Raw genomic sequence first — 17,578 nt, forward strand, 5'->3', positions numbered from 1 at the left:
CCTCGCCCAACCCCACCCCACCCCGGCTCGGCCCTGGAATGCTCTCTGCGCCCACCGCCAGGAGCCCAGCCCCTCCCACTCCTCCGGTCCTTCTCTGGACCCTCCCACTGTGCCCTCCGAGGCCTCACAGCCCATCGTGCACGCGGGCTGCGCGGGAGGGGCGCTCCCCTGAAGCTGCTCCCCGGCCGCTCCACGTCTGGCTCCAGCCTCCACGTCGCTCCTCAGTCCCTCCACGCCTTCCATCGTGCTCGTGCTCGTAGGGGGGCTTCGAATCGGACCCTCCAGCTCTCTGCTCCGCTGCCTTTTCCCAGTCACTCCCTCCATCTCCTCTCTGGTTTCCCTCATTTGCTTCCAAATCACACCCTAAATCTTGTCATACAATGGAAATACCCTCCCTCCCGGATTTCTGCTTCTGTCCCCAGCCCCACCCCGTCCTGAGAATACTCAGGGGGCCTGGGTGGGAGCAGGAGGGTCACTGCATGACACGGCCCGCACCTCTGCCCCAGCAAGTCTTCCTCCCAGGTTGGGCCCGCTGAGCTTCAGGGGGCAGATCAGTCTCACCTAAGCCCCGACTCTAAGCCGCATATGCGCCAACACTGCTTTCACTTATTTTACTTATTGATAACTGCAAGTTTCCAGTATAACAGCCTTTGTTCCCTTGGCCGTTATTCCTTAGTTTCTCTCTCCTAAAGGGGGGCCCTCAGAGAGGGGTGAGCGCCAACAGTGACCAAAACCACACTGCAGACCTCGGACGCCCCTCACTTTCCCACCCATTAGCCTAACCTTACTCAACAACTTAAATCCAAAACCACCTCCAAAGTTGAGCTCTTGGACACGGGCCTCTTTCAATAAATACTTTATGGTGAAAATAAGAGGTTTCACTGAATATATGCATACTTTAGAAACGATTTTTATGATAACAGACAGCTGAAAAGTACAATGATACGAGAAATTCGTTTGGTGTCTACTACTAGCCTAGATCTAAATAACACAAGGATAAAAAGTCCATTCTGAAAAGTACTCCAGAGGAGGAATCTCTGTGATCTCCCCTAGAACTCCATCCTCAGCCCCGGGACGGCCGTGGCCCAGCCTGTGAGGCTGCCGGGGAGGTGCCAGTAAACCGTTACCTCAGGATGGGCTCCAGGTCAGGGTGCCGCCGTTCTTCCCTCTTCAATGAGCCCTGATTCAGGGCTCTTAAGATGGTCTTGTCAAAAGTCTCCGAGGACAACTCCTTTGGAAGCTAGGAAAGAAAAACCGCACGACCAACGTTAAGTTTCTCACTTACTGGCAAATATGTCACACACAAGAGGCACAAAAGGAAGATGAATGCCTCCTACTCAGAAATCATCCAGAAGCAGTTCCTTTTCTAAATCTTCCCGACATAGGGCTGCAGCCTGAAGCGGCACTGCACAGGGAACCCACTGCACAGGGAACTGCAGGGTCCCAAGGGAAGGGGAGGGGCCGAGGGTGCCGGCAGCGCTAAGCCTGCTCTGGGCCCCCCGGCACTCCCCTCCCATCCCATCCCAGGACACCGCACCAAGGTTCTTTAGTGAAATGGAGCCTTTCACAGAGCACAGGGAGTATTATTTTTATCCTCAAATAGTATTCTGAAAACGTGATCTCTGCCTTTGTAGTTACCACTTTTGTGCCTTCTGTATCACGTGTGAACCTCAGGCCATGTCAGGCTGTCAACGCTACACACCAAATAAAGACCTGGGTGTGAAAGATGGGGTGAAAACTCAGAATCTTACATAAAAAGATTAATTGGAGGTTTAGGAACCTTTTCCTCAATGTGATGGAGGTGGCCTCAGAGCCATGCACAAGAAATCACAAAAAAATCATCAGTTGACCAAGAGAATTTTTAAATTAAATAAAATGACTTAAAACTTTGTTTTTATTAACTAGTTTACCTATTAAAATGCCTAATAAATTGATCCCTTATAAAACTAATTTTCCAAGTCTTTCAAGAAGTCAAAGTTTTAAATTTGACTTTTGATAACTAGTCTTTGCAATTAACTCGTGAACTGCAGGCACTTTCACTAAAATTAAGAATAGAACCATTAACACATTTATCTAAGGTGCCACGGGAATATAACAATCTATACAAATTTGTCAGTTTACATATTAATTTTTAATTGGAGAACCCAAAGTAAGTATTCTTCTGACAAATAAGCCTTTTGAGTCAACAATTCAGAAATGGAACATTTAACAAAGGTAGCGTAAGAATTACTATTTTAGGCACAGTAAGACTATGGAATCAAGATGTTATAACAGAATGAAGCTCTTCCTGGTCCTTTTATTAACCTGGTAAGGTCAAACGCTCTGCTGGCATTCCACACACCCACTGTGTAAATTATGTCCTCAGACCACTAACAGGAAGAAACACGTTCTGGATCTACACATTTTTGCAAACAAGGAAATGACCATTCATTTCAGTATTTATACTTTGATGTTATCATTTTAATACAGATTTAGAACATTAGGCATATATCACATTACCCATTTTAAACACAATTTCTCCTGAATATCTGCACACAGCCAAAACCAGCTTCAGCGGAGAAGCTTGTTTCAACTACCGAATGACTGATGGCTCTTCTCAACACAGGAAGGTGAGAATATATACATTTTCACCTGGTCAGTGACCGCTCACGTGACTGGGCAGAGTGCGGATATGCAGCCATCAGTATTTGCAAACGGATTTATTTTCAAGTGCTTTTATCTTCGATATCCAGGGACTACTTCCAGTGCTAGAGGAAGGCACATTCACTAAAAATACACGCCTCTTCTATACCAGTCCCCCGAACTTTCTCACCTGTCTGGTCTTTGCTCCAGCATACCCAGTCCCCCACCTCCGGAGGCCCGGCTCAGCCACAGCACAAGCTCAGCGTGCTGGAAGGCATTCACACCTCGCTACACGTTCTTCTTTAAGAAGAACACTGAGGCCTAACGGATAACCATCTACAAAATCTCATTACAATTTGGTTTTTGCAACTCTCCTCATTAATCCATTCATTCATTCAGTCAACATAGAGTTCAAACTCCGATCCTGTCCTAAGTACTGTTTCTGGCACTGTGGATACAGCAGTGAGGATGAAACAAGAACCCCGCCTTCATGGAGCTTCCTTTCTGGTAAGGAGAAACAACACAGGTGGCAGACACAGCTGTCAAGGAGCAGCATGGGAAGGAGGCCAGGATGTGGAGGACAGAGGCTGCTACTGATACGGAAAAAAGGACTGGAAAGCACTGACCTCGAACTCACTATAGCAAACTCACTGACCTTCCTCACTATAGCAAACTTTAGGTGCAGTTCAACCGCCTCCACAGAAGTCAAAGACGTTAGTTAGCATGTACAGGTTGTCAAGCGGACAGCTTATGCTCTTACCTTTTGTAGATGATTTTAAAAGGAAGATGAAAAGGAAAAAAGACATGGTAAAGTTGAAAGGATATTTCATAATCGGCAATTCGTTCCTACAAGTACGCTAGTTGCCAATTATTTCATATAACCTGATAAGGCGTTGGTCCTATGGAAAAAACACTATATTCAGATGTTGGCTAAGCAGGGGGACCATTAATTACTGTGATTCTGAAGAGCAAATTATTTATTTCGGGCTGCATTTTTTTTAAAAAAACACCTAAGTCTTTAGAGAAATTCTGTGACTGAAAAATGAAATCTGTCAAGACAAAGAGTAGATAAAGTTCAGGGAAACCTAGAGGAGAGACCCGTCGGGCACTAGGCGCAGAGCCACCAACAATATACATCTCAGCAAGGAACTAGGAATAAGGTTCCCTTTTTTTTTTTTTCTTTTTTTTAATGTGGAAAACCATCAATTCCTTATATTGGTAATGTAAGGTAACAAAATCTATGTTTAGAATAACATGACATCTTCTACAGCAATGTTCATGAAGAGTTGTAAGCCAGCCTCTATATACATGCTTTAATTTTGCTGGTGTTTGTTTTGGTACTAAGGTTTTCGGATTCTGTGTATCAGCGGTCCCCAACCTTTTTGGCACCAGGGACCGGTTTCGTGGAAGAAATTTTTCCATGGACCGGGGCGGGGCGTGGTGGGGTGGGGTGGGGTGGCGTGGCAGGAGGGATGGTTCAGGCAGTAATGCCAGCAATGGGGAGTGGCAGACGAAGCTTCACTCACTGCCACTCACCTCCCGCCGCGCGGCCAGTTCCTAACAGGCCGAGGACCGCTACCTGCCCGCTGCCCGGGGCTTGGGGACCCCTGCTGTATATCACATCAAAATCATTTTAACAACAAATCTATACTTTTACCTTCAGCAGAAATTCCTGTAGTTCTTGGTGGGTTTTTGTTACTGTTGTGACTGAAAGATCAGACCAATTTACCTGATTTAAAAAAAAAACACGTTATACAGTTATTTCTTAGGCAGGAACTGACTGCAAAAAAGCCATGTGTAAAACAAATGACCTTACTTTAACTTTATCAAGATTAACAATTAGAAATATAAAGTTAATCTGGTATTGTCATAATTGCTTCAAAACTGTTAAAATTAACTGTATATTGACATTCTACTTAAAAAAATTTTAATAACTCCTTTCAAAGCACATGGTTTTCAAAACAAGCTGTCTTCTAAAAATGTGACTATACTTTAGTAAGTTTTCAGAAAGGGAAATGTCTTACGTTCCTTTTGGTGAAGTTGTAGGGACTCTAAAATGACACTTCGACAGCACAGATCTATGCCCCAAGAAAAAAGAAAAACTCTATCTCCTGGAACTTATTAAATATACATTCTTAAGAGAAATACCAAGTTTACTGCCCTTCTTTGGTAGTACTGTATTGCATTTTTATGGGGACTTATGGTTTATGAAAAGATTTCATCTTTATCTTAATGCTTTACAATCCTATTAACGTAGATGGGGCAGATATGACTACCTCCGTTTTCAGATGGAGAAACTAGAACTCGAAAAGGTTAACTTACGTAGATTCAACTCTAGGTAAGCAGAAGAGCCAGAACTAAAATCTATTACCCACTTACTTCTTGGATACCTTTAACTCAGTGGACTCGATGGTAGCCCACTAATAATTTCTACTTCACAATTATTTGAGCTGAGTGAATACTTGAACTATGCTAATACATAAGCCTTACCAACCAATCATGCCACAGTTAACCAGATACTTAAGAATACATACAAAATTTTATCTAGCAACCCTCAAACAAATATCCTTATTAACTGGCACATCTTTTAAATGATTTTTAATTATTCAAATGTTTGTTGAGCAGCTACTTGTGTCAGACACTGTTCTTATGAAAGGATACAGGAGTGGACGAGACAGTGAAGCCTCTGCTGGCTGAGGTCAGAGTCTAGTGCAGGAGTCAGATTAGAGTCAATGAATGTACAAGGAGCTCCATCAGTGATCAGTGCTCCAAAGAAAACGAGCTGGGCATGGAGCAGGAGCAGGAGGTGGCAGAAGCAGGTCAGATGGGTGCCAAGAAAGGCCTCAGAGTAGGGGCCGTCAAGCCTGTGTGTGAGCTGAAGGGACGTCAGCTCTGCCAGGGTCCGGGGGGAATATCGTTCCAGAGCCAGAGGACAACGAAGGCCTTCAGGAAGGAATGCGCTTAGAGCTCCAGCAACAAAAGGAGAGCTGGTCTAACTGAATGAAGAGAGCAGGGGGGCTTTGTGTTAAATGTTCCAAACATAGGTGAAACATGGAGATAAGGACTTAAAATTTGAAAATTTAGGATATTTCTCACAGAAGGCAGAAGCCAGAGTCCTGAAACTCCAACTAATGTACGAAGCAAGTCAGATATGGCGAGATGCAGAGGATGAAGATTCCTGCTCTCTATGAGATGACAGCCTTCTGGAAAGAAAAATCATGGAACCCAAATTAAGAAGCTGGGAAAGGGATGATGGTGGTACACCTGGGATGAATGAAAAAACATTCTGCTGGAGGATTAGAAATGACTTTGTGAGGCAAGTACAGCTAAAGTTGGGCAAGCAACACCTTTGGGTAGGAAGTGAAGTGAGGATGCAGAGAAACGCAGCGTCCTTCCACGCGACTTCCAGGCGTGGGCAGTCCCACGTCAGAAGAAAGGGCTTGACAGCGAAGCCTGAGCAGGGGGGAAGGAAGACGTGGACACGGAATCCACATCACAGTCAACAGGCAAAGAGGAGCCATGGGGACTAACAGAGCTGGGCTCTGCACTTAATCAGAAAGCCGTGTGAAGGACAGAATGGCAGCAGAGCAAGCAGAGATAAGAAAAGCCAACAAAGGCCAGAAAATCAAAGCCTCGGAGAAAGAAGAGGAGGAGAAAAATACCAGGAAAAGACAATGCCTGTGATCTTGATTTTTAAAAATACTGGTGAATGTTTACTTTCACTTTTTAAAGATATATCTTACACCTTAAATCTAAGGCTCTTATTTCTTTTTAATAAAACTGTCAGAGTAACTTTAATGTGATACAATTTTTAACACTTGGCAAACCATGCAGTATATACTGAAAACAGTACATTCCCTTAACTAAGACAAACACAGACATGTGTATAGCTTCCCTTAAATTAGCAAACCTGCCATTAAGTTTTTCCAAAGATCAATTTTCATTCTTTCCAAAAGATCATTTAACATAGTATGAGATATCTTTTTGGGTGAGAGTAGCTTACTTTGAAGGTGTACTCCCAATATTTGTCAGCCCTTTTTCTCTGGACTCCTTTCAACATTATCTTCTCAATGTGTACAGCTGAAAGAAAGAAAACATGCTGACTTGTTCTACAGAGACTAGATACATATTTCAGTTACCCAACCTGACAAAGCCAAACGATTAAGCTATTTATCTTCATCTTTACTACTAGCCTTAATCATGAAATAAAACAAAAAAACCCAGAAGCACAGCAATGTGCTGTCCATTCATGAAGTAATTTATTTCTATATCCACTAAGCATGCTGAGTGGCTGAAGTCATTTCAAGCACTCTGCTAAGCACCAAAGATAAATAATAAAAGGCGCCCGCAGTGAAGATTATTGTTCTAGATGAAATCTTCAGAACTGTTAATTCAGATTACCACAAATACAGCACTTTAGAGTCATTCAGTTATTTATGCATATTAGGTGTAAACTAGAAAATGTTTTTTGGTTTTTTTGTTTTTTAATTGGGGGGAAAAACCCTTCAAAAGTAATATGAACTGGTAAAAATTTCCTTCCAATTGAGAATTTAAAAATTGTTTTTCTCGAATGTGACCCTTAATATCATATAACAGTAACACAAACTTAACATTATAACGAACTATGATGGTTCACTGCAGCAAAATTTTTCACAATTTATTATACAGATAAAATAGTGATTATAAATTACATTAATGGCTTAAGAACAATTACTCTGAATTGAATTAGATGGTCCGCTTACTCGTGAAGTAATAAGCAAAAGTGCAAATCCCCAAACTACTCATTTCATACATCCTTCAGTAAAAGTTATCACCTTAGCAAGCAAATCTCTTTACAAATTGAAAAGAGCCAGTCTACTAAGCATAATATAAGGACTTAAGGAAAAAAAAAAAAAAGATTGTTGCTCACGGTGTAAGTAGAAGAAATAGTCATGAAGATGATAAAGGTCACAGGTAAGAAGTTAGGAAAGTGACTCATCAGAAGGTCACTGTTGGATTCGGGGGACAGGAGATGGAGAAGAAAAGGGAAGGACTCACTCTGCCTTAAAAGAAGAAGTTAAAATAGGCGAAGTAGAATATACAAAGTAACAAAAGTATACAGGAAGAATTAAAGACTGCTGTAGATCACAGAAGGTGGGCACTGAGAAAGCAGGAAACATAAGATTACAGAAATTTGCTGGTAAACAGGCATAATAAACTAAGGAGATACCATTACCAGTATTTTGTGTTAACTTTCCAAATCTATAGTGTTTGGTGGCCTGCTTCTGGGCCAATTTCCCTTGGTGGGTGAGAAATGTTGAGAATGGGACAAAAGAAAATCTCAGAAGCCAGGTGAGAAGCCTTCAATTGCTCACAACTGCTGCAGTATGATAAAGGCCAAAGTGGGGAAGGGAGAGTCTGCTGTTTCCAAAAGCTGTTCTATTAAATTATATGAAGGATGATGCTATTAAATAAAAACCACCTGAACTAATCAATGTTCCAAAATATGAAGCAGCTTTACTTCTAGGGAAGGGGACCACTGGGGCAGTGTGGGTACGGGAACACGGCTATGGCTTCAGCCTTGATTTCGAGTTATACCTGCTGTGATCTATCAGAATCAAGATGAGGAAAACAAAGGGGTATGTGGTGAGGAATGGCTGATAACGGGAGATCCCCTAACTCTCATAAATTAAAACTGAAAAGCAGGGACTGTGTACATTTGTTTACAAATTAAGAATAAAGGAAAAACCATCTATGAGTACCACATTACAGTTAATTGTTACCTTTTTGATGTAGTCTTTATGTTTTATTTTTTTAATATCTTTACTTTTTTTTAAAAAAGGACCTTCACTGCAAAACCAAACTCTGCTTTAGGTTACTGGTAGGCTCACTGGGCCTGGCTGAAGCAGTTCATTCGTGACTCGAGTAGTTTAATAGTCTTGAATAGAAGTGGTAATTCTGTAAACATTTTCTAAACATTAAACATTCACACCTATTTTTCCTCCGTGAAGAAAAATGCATCACACAAAAGGATTATTACTGGAATGAAAAGGAAGCAAAACGACATCAATTCAAAGCTGCTATACCTGAGTGTGATGCTCAGTGTACACCCTTCACCCTTCCGAGGCCGCCCGGGTGGCAGTCTACATCTGCCATTTCAGACTTCCCTCAATACAGGCTAACGGGCTCCCCAGATGCGAGGAGAAGAGAGTATCTGAACTCATTTCTTCTCAGGTGGCAACGTCCTTTCACTCCTCCACCCGGTCCTCCTGAAAACTGCATTACTGCAGGAAGAACGGGCTTGTAAGGAATTTCTTCACTCTCTTGCAGCGAACTTCCGTAAAATTAATTTCTTCGGGCTTCCCTGGTGGCGCAGTGGTTGAGAATCTGCCTGCCAATGCAGGGGACACGGGTTCGAGCCCTGGTCTGGGAAGATCCCACATGCCGCGGAGCAACTGGGCCCGTGAGCCACAACTACTGAGCCTGCGCGTCTGGAGCCTGTGCTCCGCAACAAGAGAGGCCGCGATAGTGAGAGGCCCGCGCACCGCGATGAAGAGTGGCCCCAGCTCGCCGCAACTAGAGGAAGCCCTCGCACAGAAACGAAGACCCAACACAGCCAAAAAATAAATAAATAAATAAATAATAGTTAAAGGTGCTAATAATTAAAAAAAAAAAAAAAATTAATTTCTTCAGTAGACACCGAGCACATTCTACAGATAAAGCACTAGGCTAATACTCTGGGAGTAGGTTAAGGTCTTTGTCCTCCAGAAGTATGCAATCAGATTTAAGACAAGAGACCACAAGGCAGAACCAAGTAAGCGTGGGCTGGGACAGGCCAGGGGCTGCAGAGCCAGAGCCCAGACACAGACTCAAGGAAGTGGGAGGGCTGGCATTTGAGCTAAACCCAAGACCTGGAGGATTTCTCTACTTCAAAAAGGAGAAAGAGGAGTGAGTTAACCAATGTCAATAGCACTCTGCAATCTTTTCGTGTACAGATGTTTTAAAGTTCAGGAAAAATACAGCATACCTTCTCGCTGGGTTCTATGAGGTGCCACAGTAAGTCCATCATGAGGTATCGGGGCTTGTTCCATTAAATTGGCCTCATTACTTTGCATATAATCACCATGAGCAGAGTCATTCTAGAGGAGAAAGAGGGGCACATGTTAATCTATATCAGAGACTAAGAATAGCGAATGGCACAAAAATAAACCAGATTAAAGTCTTACTTTTAATAGCAATAATTTTAATAGCAATTTTTAGAGATAAAATAGGTGATTACACATTAAGAGCAGAAGGGTACAGTGTCAGAGCAGTGGGGAAAGAAGTATCAATATTTATCTTCATTTAATGGCAATATTCTATCCATTATTCACTGTCCCAGTTTCTTGGGACAGCTTGCAAACTGCTATTCAGAACTGCCAATGATGTCAGTTCTTTACCAAAGTGAACCAGGATCGAAGGAATAAATATAAAAAGATGGTACCCTTTATGCTATTCCCCAGATGTAAGGGTATTTGTATTTTTTATATAATTATGCAATTTTTATTCATTACTTGGTCTTAGTGACAGTCTAACAAGATGCTTTGTTAGGAAAAAGTTTTTTAAAAGGTATCATCAATACACAATTCTAAACAAGAATGTGTGTGGACAATGAGTTTACTATTAATGTTAAACCATCTAAGAGCAACTGGGTGCTCTAAATCTGCATTTGCTCAGCCAATCACTACTATTAGTGAACTAGAGGTAAGTTTTACCCCAGAACTGCTACTTGGAGTAATGAAGAGCATGCTAATCTTACACACAGCGCTCAGAATTCAAGTATTGCCTTGTATATATTGTTACTATAACCCACTGGGTAAGCCAAAAATTAAAACAGCTTTAACACAATTCTTTATCACAACTCACACCTTATCCTCCCCTTTATGTTCAGAATCTCAAAACACTACTCAGACCAAAATTATCTCAGTTACAGGAACCAATTACAATTTTGCAAATCTGCAATAAATAATATACATTAATTTTTTTAACTGTATAAAGAAATGAAGTAAACAGAAGACCCTAAACTTTCCAAGAATCCTAATTTAGAGACACAGAGAATGGACTTGAGGACACGGGGAGGGGGAAAGGTAAGCTGGGACGAAGTGTGAGTGGCATGGACATATATACACTACCAAATGTAAAATAGATAGCTAGTGGGAAGCAGCCACATAGCACAGGGAGATCAGCTCGGTGCTTTGTGACCACCTAGAGGGGTGGGATAGGGAGGGTTGGAGGGAGACGCAAGAGGGAGGAGAAATGGGGATAAATGTATATGTATAGCTGATTCACTTTGTTATATAGCAGAAACTAACACGCCATTGTAAAGCAATTATACTCCAATAAAGATGTTAAAAAGATAATATTTTGTTCTATAGTCTCATCATTCATCCTGGCCTGTCAATGAGTATGGGTTGCCAGTTGACACCTCTATTTCTAGGAATAAGGCATCATAATAGATACTCTTGGGAGCAAAGCTTCAGCCTTACATTATGTCTTGTTCTAGAAACCCAAGGAAATAAAGACTGTCTACACAGAAACACTTAAGAAGGAGAGCACCGACCTCTTAAGTCAACATCCAACTTTCGAATGGCATTCACCAACTTTCAATATTACTGAATAAAAAAAAGTGGATACAGGAATTCTTCCAACAATAACAAAATCAAGTATTTCCTAACCCAAACCATATAATCATTTACTACAAAGTAATACAACCACATTGGCCTAAAATTGCTGTAAATACTTCAAAAATCAAAATAAATAAAGCACTGTAATCCTCTCAAATACTTGTGTAAATTGGAAGTTTAGCTGAATAGGTCAACCATTTTATATAGAGTATTTTCCACACTGTTCATATGTAGTTCATGAATTAAAAGTAACACCTTTAAATATAAATGAATGCAAAATATAAAAGAAACAACAGTTTTCATTAGGGAAATGCGAAGCAAAACTACAATGAGATACCACTTCATACCCATCAGAATGGCTATTATCCAAAAAACGGACAAGTACTGGTGAAGATGTGGAGAAATTGGAGCCCCTGTGCATTGCTGGTGGGAGAGTAAAACAGTGCAGCCACTGTGGAAGACAGTACAGCAGTTCCTCAAAAAAATAAAATTATCATATGATCCAGCAATTCCACTCCTAGGTATAAACCCAAAAGAACTGAAAGCAGAGGCTCAAGCAGATAATTAGTACTCCAATGTTCATAGCAGCATTATGCACAATAGCCAAAAGGTGGAAACAATTCAAATGTCCACTGATGAACAGATAAACAAAATGTGGTATATATACGACTGAACATTACTCAGCCTTAAAAAGGAATAAAATTGACACATGGATGAATCTTGAGGGCATTATGCTAAGTGAAATAAGCCAGACACAAGAAGACAAATACTGTATGATTCTACTTACATGGGGTACTCAGAGTAGTCAAATTCATGGAGAAAGTAGAATGGTGGCTACCAGGGGCTTCAGAGAGAGGGGAATGAGGGGGTAGCTGCTTAATGGATACAGAGGTTCAGTGTGGGATAAAAGAAAAGTTCTGGAGATGGATGGTGGTGATGGTTGCACAACAGTGTGAACGTACTTACTGCCACTGAACTGTACGCTCAAAAAAGGTTAAAACAGCAAATTTTGTTATTATATTTTACCACAATAAAAAATTAAGAAGAATAATTTTATCATGTTGCCTCCACAAATTTTATATTGAAACAACTGTGTGAAAGTAGTTTGCTTCACAATCAAAATCACATTTTTAAAGCCTAAAGTTACTTTAAAGAACACAATTTAACAACCAAGTAAAAAGCCTCCTAGTTTAATAAGATAGGCAGAAAAATGGTATTTGAGTTTCTATCCAAGGACCTAAGTTCGTCAACCCATGAAACATCTACTAATTAAGTTTTCTGCCCCCTCCCAACACCAAGTCTCAGCATGTACCAATGCTATAAAATCATTTAGACTAAATTTAGAAACTATAAAATTTTAAATTTTATTAACAAAAATTTAACGCCTCATGAGCTACAGAGATCAGAATCACGGTGTTTATTGGTCCCAGCGTGAACGGGGGTCGGTTCTGCCGTCTCCCCTCTCCACGTCACGTGTGCTTTACTCTGTGTAGAAGAAGGTGCCATAAAATCTGAAAACTAGTGGTTCAATGGAACCGTACAGGAAGGAATTATGCCCACTTTTTCTATTAAGTTCAGATTCCCACGCAAATGCAATATAGACGACATGCCAGAATTGGCATTTTACAAAAAGAATCAGGACCAAGTGGAAAGTGGGAGAATTTTCTCTGCTTGGATTAAGAAGACAAAGTTTAAAAATTCTAAGCCGGCAAAAGAATGCACAGGAACAAAAAGAGCATTAGTATGTGTGTGCCCTTCTCCTTTCTATAACTCATTTGAGTGTGTAAAGCCTTTTCTGATCTATGGCGTGCTCCTGGTTAGCTCAAATCCACATGTCATGTAATGTATCTCATTCATTCTAGAGATTGCTCAGATTTCAATTTTACACATGTAGAGCCATCACAATTACATACTTGCGATCTCTTAAATGTGGAGAAAGTTTGTGAAATAGTCAAGTGACTGGACAGTCCTAAAAAGACTCTTCTCTGAAAACACATCATTGGAACAAAAATCACACTGGTCTCATTTTACTTTAACAAAGGTCAAACTGTAGGTAGAGTTTATTTTAGCTCATCTACCAATGTTCTAAACGTTTCCTCTAGTCCTTTGATGCGGACTGTACATTTTAAAATACCAAGACATTCTTTCTAAGAAAGAAACAAAAAACAAAAGCAGAAAATGAATTTCTTAGTTTGTTTTTTTTTTTTTTACTAATTTTACTAACTTCAGAAGTTTTTACACTCATCAAATCAGACTTAGAATTTAACACTAGTATATAAAACAACAACACCCTATTAAGTTTTTGTGGTAGAGGAAAGATAGCCAAAAATACTTTTGATACTCCTCCCACTGAAAGGTGGGTCTAATTCCCCAACCAGTGGATCTGGGCTGACTTTAGAGACCTGACTGACCAGTAGGATGGGATGGAAGGGATGTTCCGGGATGGCTATGGATAGGTCATAAGAAGCCTTGCAGCTGGGCCTCTGGGAACACTTGCTCTTGGAGTCCTGAGCCAGCCTGTGAGGAGTGCAATTCCCCTGAGGCTGCCGTGCCAGAGACCATGCAGAGAGAGGAGAGGGGGAGAGATGCCCCCAGTCCCCAGCTGTGTCTCCAGACATCCTGGAGTAGAGACAAGTCGCCCCTGCTGTTAGTTACCTGTCTAAATTCCTGGGCCACAGAATTATGAGAAATAATAATAAAATGGCTGTTGCTTTAAGCCACTAAGTTTTGGGGTAATCTGTTACAGTTCTAGGTTTCAGATTCTCTTCTTTAAATAACCAGGGTTGTACCTAAAGCATATGCTATTATTTAAACAAGATTCATAGAAAGTCTTCCTGTGAATGTCAGAAAATGATTCATTATTAGAAACATTACTGAGATGTCAAATTTCATCTATTTTGGTAGAAAAAGAGGGAAGAAGCTGAGGTGAATTTAAGAATTATTGTCTGTCTCTTTAATTGAGAGGATGTGGTAGAAAAGCAGATATCTGTCTCATCTTTACTCAATGAAACAGTATAACCCAACCCAATGAAATGCCTTGAATCAATCTATAGCATCTGATAAAAGGCAAGTTGTGGTGTGAGAAGAAACATGGATGGCAAATGTATTGAAGTTATGCCGCAAAGAACAAAACTGACCCAACAGTGCAGAAAGGAGGGAGCAATGAATCAGCAGCTTAGAAACAGTATGCCACGGATTTCTGCTATGATCATGGACTCACTTCCTAGGTGATTTACTGTTTAACTAGAAATGTGCGAATAAGGTGATTCAGCAAGACGAGTGTGGTAGAATTCACTATGTTAAAGCATGGGTAAGTGCGCTCTAGTTATTGAATGTGGGAGGAAGTGCTAAACTATGTACTGAATCCGTGTATACACTTTGCCATCATAGCCCACAGACAAGACCTTGCTCTGTTAAGTTCTTCCTAACACGGCATCTCTGAACTGACAGTGGCTACCTGTATAGAGTAGGAGTGGCCTGGAACTGGGTGCAGCAAACAAAGATGGGAGTGGGAAACCTGATTCACTGTAACTTTCTACGTATTCTGGGGAGCTCTGAATTTATTACAAATAAAAAACCTTAAAATTGTCGATGTCATCGTCTTTTCTAGAGAACTGAACTTGTAGGATGCACAATTAGGGAAGATCTAGCAGAAGAACCCTGATACAAAAGCCTACTGGGGATGAGGAGAGTAGAGAATGAAAGAAGTGAGGGCAGCAGTTTTTACCCGAGAACCAGCCTGGATGTGTGACGTTTAGGAAACTCCCTTTGTGTTTCTGCTCTTTGAACCTCAATAGCGCCATCTGTAGTTGACAGGTGGACTGGTGAAAAAATATTAACTGTATTGGACCACAAAGCTACAAAGGTATAGAATGCAGGGAGTAGTGGTAATGGCTTCCAGCCTAGACCAAAGCTGGGGTACCCCCCCCTCTTTAACATCAGCGTCTGTTTCCTTTACCAACCTTCTTGCTCTCCTACCACAGAAGGGGAAAGATCTCTTCTTTTACCCTGGAATTAGGAGGCTGAACAAGAACTGCTGCATCCCTGGGCTAGCAGCCCCCAGATCTTTAAATCCCCACTTTGCCAGAATGTTTCTTGGGTGAGTTGAAAAGAACGCACCCATGAGCATGAGTACAGAAGGATCTAGCGAGGATGTGTCTCTCCTCCCCAGCCCGTATATGACCAAACTGCCCTCTCCTACACAGTCCCACCCCACAGGAGACACCAAAGGATCTTGGTAGGAGGTGAGCCTGGGCTCAGGAGCCTGACCGCCAAATGGCACTGCAGGAACTTCTAGCTGAAGCACAGCCTTCACCCCCAGTGGAGAAATGTTCCTGGGACCATGTGGAAATTGTAGCTTATAAAGTTTATGAAGCATCCTTGACAGAAAGTGACTTACAGGTCGGTAATTATTAGTGTTGGGAAACACTGCATTAGGACTTGTGCTTAATACCAACTGGGAGAACAGGCACCTTCCCCAAACTAACAAAACCACTCAACATCACCCTCTCTGTAAGTGTTTGACCTCTTTCCTGAGGAAGTCTTCTCCAAGCACCACAGCACTGTGGCTGACACACGACCATGCTGTTCCTTCCAGGACCACTAGAGAATTTCAAGCGTTTCATACTCAAAACAAAAATCCATTATACTGAGGGAACATTATGCTTCTTAACTCTCCCCATTTAAACGTTCCTAACAAGAAACATAAAAACCCCACAATTCTTAGATTATAAACTGCTCACTTGAGTGACCAAAGTTTTTAACTTTCAGATCATAAGCAAGGTACTATCTCAATTCCACATCTGGCTCCCACCACCCCTCAAGCAAATCACGGGTCAGAGATCAACACTGGGCGACAGTAACTACAACTACCCAAACAATAATACAGTTTGTAAGTTGTGACTTCTTCCGTCCTATCAAAACATCACCCATAGGTTTGCACCAATATGCACCCCTACACACAAAAGCTTAGTTAATTTAGGGAGTGGTGTACATAACACACGACCTGATTTTGAAAGAATAATTAATAAGCACAACTATTGAGCATTCACTCATTGAAGCTGCAGTTCAAATCTATACTGCTCCATGCTTTCTACCTAAAGGAACAATTCCTTCTATTATTTCCAAAACAACTGTGCCTATACTACATGGCTGCAAGTAACCATAAAGTAGCTGATAATTCACCAACCCCCCCCCCCAAAAAAATCACTTCCTGATGCACTCTAATTGTCTTAGAGCAATTAATCATAATGGTATTTTTCAGAGCTATATTTGAAATATACTAAGCATAGGAAATTTTGACTGAACACTTACAACATATGCAATGTTGACAAAAAAATGAGACGTCATGCCTGAGTCTTTGGGGAACTTATAAAATTGACCTTCCCCCCTGGATTTTAAGTTAAAAATAATTCAAAGTTAAAGAAAAAAAAAAAGAATCATAGGATATGTACCGAAATTGTAACACAGAATATACACGCTACTGGAATGCAGAGGCAGCAAAGACTCTTAGGAGAAGATTACCATAAGGACAATTCCAGAGAACAACATGCAAGAAGTGATGGCATGAGTCAGCCTTAAATAAAAGAACAGACGTGAGAGGAAGGAGCAGAAGAAAGATTTTGAGTCCAAAGACCTATTAGAGACCACGTTCCATCAGTCACTGTAAGAAAACGTGATATGATTAAATATTGCTTTAGGAAGATGTATCTGGCAGTGGTATCCAACAGGTAAAAAGTCGGAAGGCTGAAAGCAAGGGAATCAGAGATAAAGGTCCCAGAACAGAATGGTGTCAGCAAGGATGAGAAAAGAGTGGATTCAGCATATGAGGGTGGAGAGGATTAAGATTATCAAGCAAATCAGAGTGACTAGGAATATAATGGTGCCATTGAGAAAACTGGATGAGTCTGGAAGATCTTTTTCTGTTTAACAAATCAGTGATGCATTCTTTTCATACATATGAATTTAAAGTGACAGTGAACATTTCAGGGAGACACACAAATTTCCACCTGCTCCCACTGCAACCAGTTTCTTTCATCTGACCTTCAAGGCCCTCTGCAACCCAACCCCTATCATCTCTTCAGGCTTCTGTATTTCTGTTCATCCATTGCAACCAAATTGTGCTATCCACTCTTGGAACCATCAACAGACAAATGGGTTGACCTATCTCACTCGTGTTTACCAAGCATTTTCATGTACGTTATCACGTTCATCTTCACAGCAGTTACATGCAATAAATGGTAATGAGATCCCCATTCAATACTAGGCAGTCTGAAACTTGAAAAACCAAATAACTTGCAAAAATGACCTCTTCA

At 41.1% G+C, this 17,578-nt stretch overlaps 2 protein-coding genes across 10 annotated transcripts in view; both read right to left on the bottom strand.

The window, feature by feature from the left end:
- Positions 1–17,578, bottom strand: part of ZCCHC2 (zinc finger CCHC-type containing 2) — a 57,119-nt gene that overhangs the window by 34,144 nt on the left and 5,397 nt on the right. For all 9 annotated transcript variants that reach the window (XR_014233822.1, XR_014233823.1, XR_014233824.1 and 6 more), the window contains exons 2-5: positions 9,629–9,740; positions 6,626–6,702; positions 4,280–4,351; positions 1,128–1,240 (exon numbers count right to left, since the gene is read on the bottom strand). Coding sequence is in view for 3 of the 9 variants with exons in the window: in XM_082352977.1 (XP_082209103.1) it covers positions 1,128–1,240; positions 4,280–4,351; positions 6,626–6,702; positions 9,629–9,740 (374 nt within the window). In the remaining 6 variants the exon portion in view is untranslated. The remainder of the gene's footprint in view (positions 1–1,127; positions 1,241–4,279; positions 4,352–6,625; positions 6,703–9,628; positions 9,741–17,578) is intronic.
- The window catches only part of TNFRSF11A (TNF receptor superfamily member 11a), a 163,152-nt gene continuing 155,205 nt past the window's right edge, over positions 9,632–17,578 (bottom strand). Inside the window, exon 11 of the transcript XR_014233828.1 lies at positions 9,632–9,740. The gene's annotated coding sequence lies outside the window, so the exon portion shown is untranslated. The remainder of the gene's footprint in view (positions 9,741–17,578) is intronic.

This window comes from Balaenoptera borealis (genome assembly GCF_965194805.1).
Source record: "Balaenoptera borealis genome assembly, chromosome: 14".
NCBI lineage: Eukaryota > Metazoa > Chordata > Mammalia > Artiodactyla > Balaenopteridae > Balaenoptera > Balaenoptera borealis.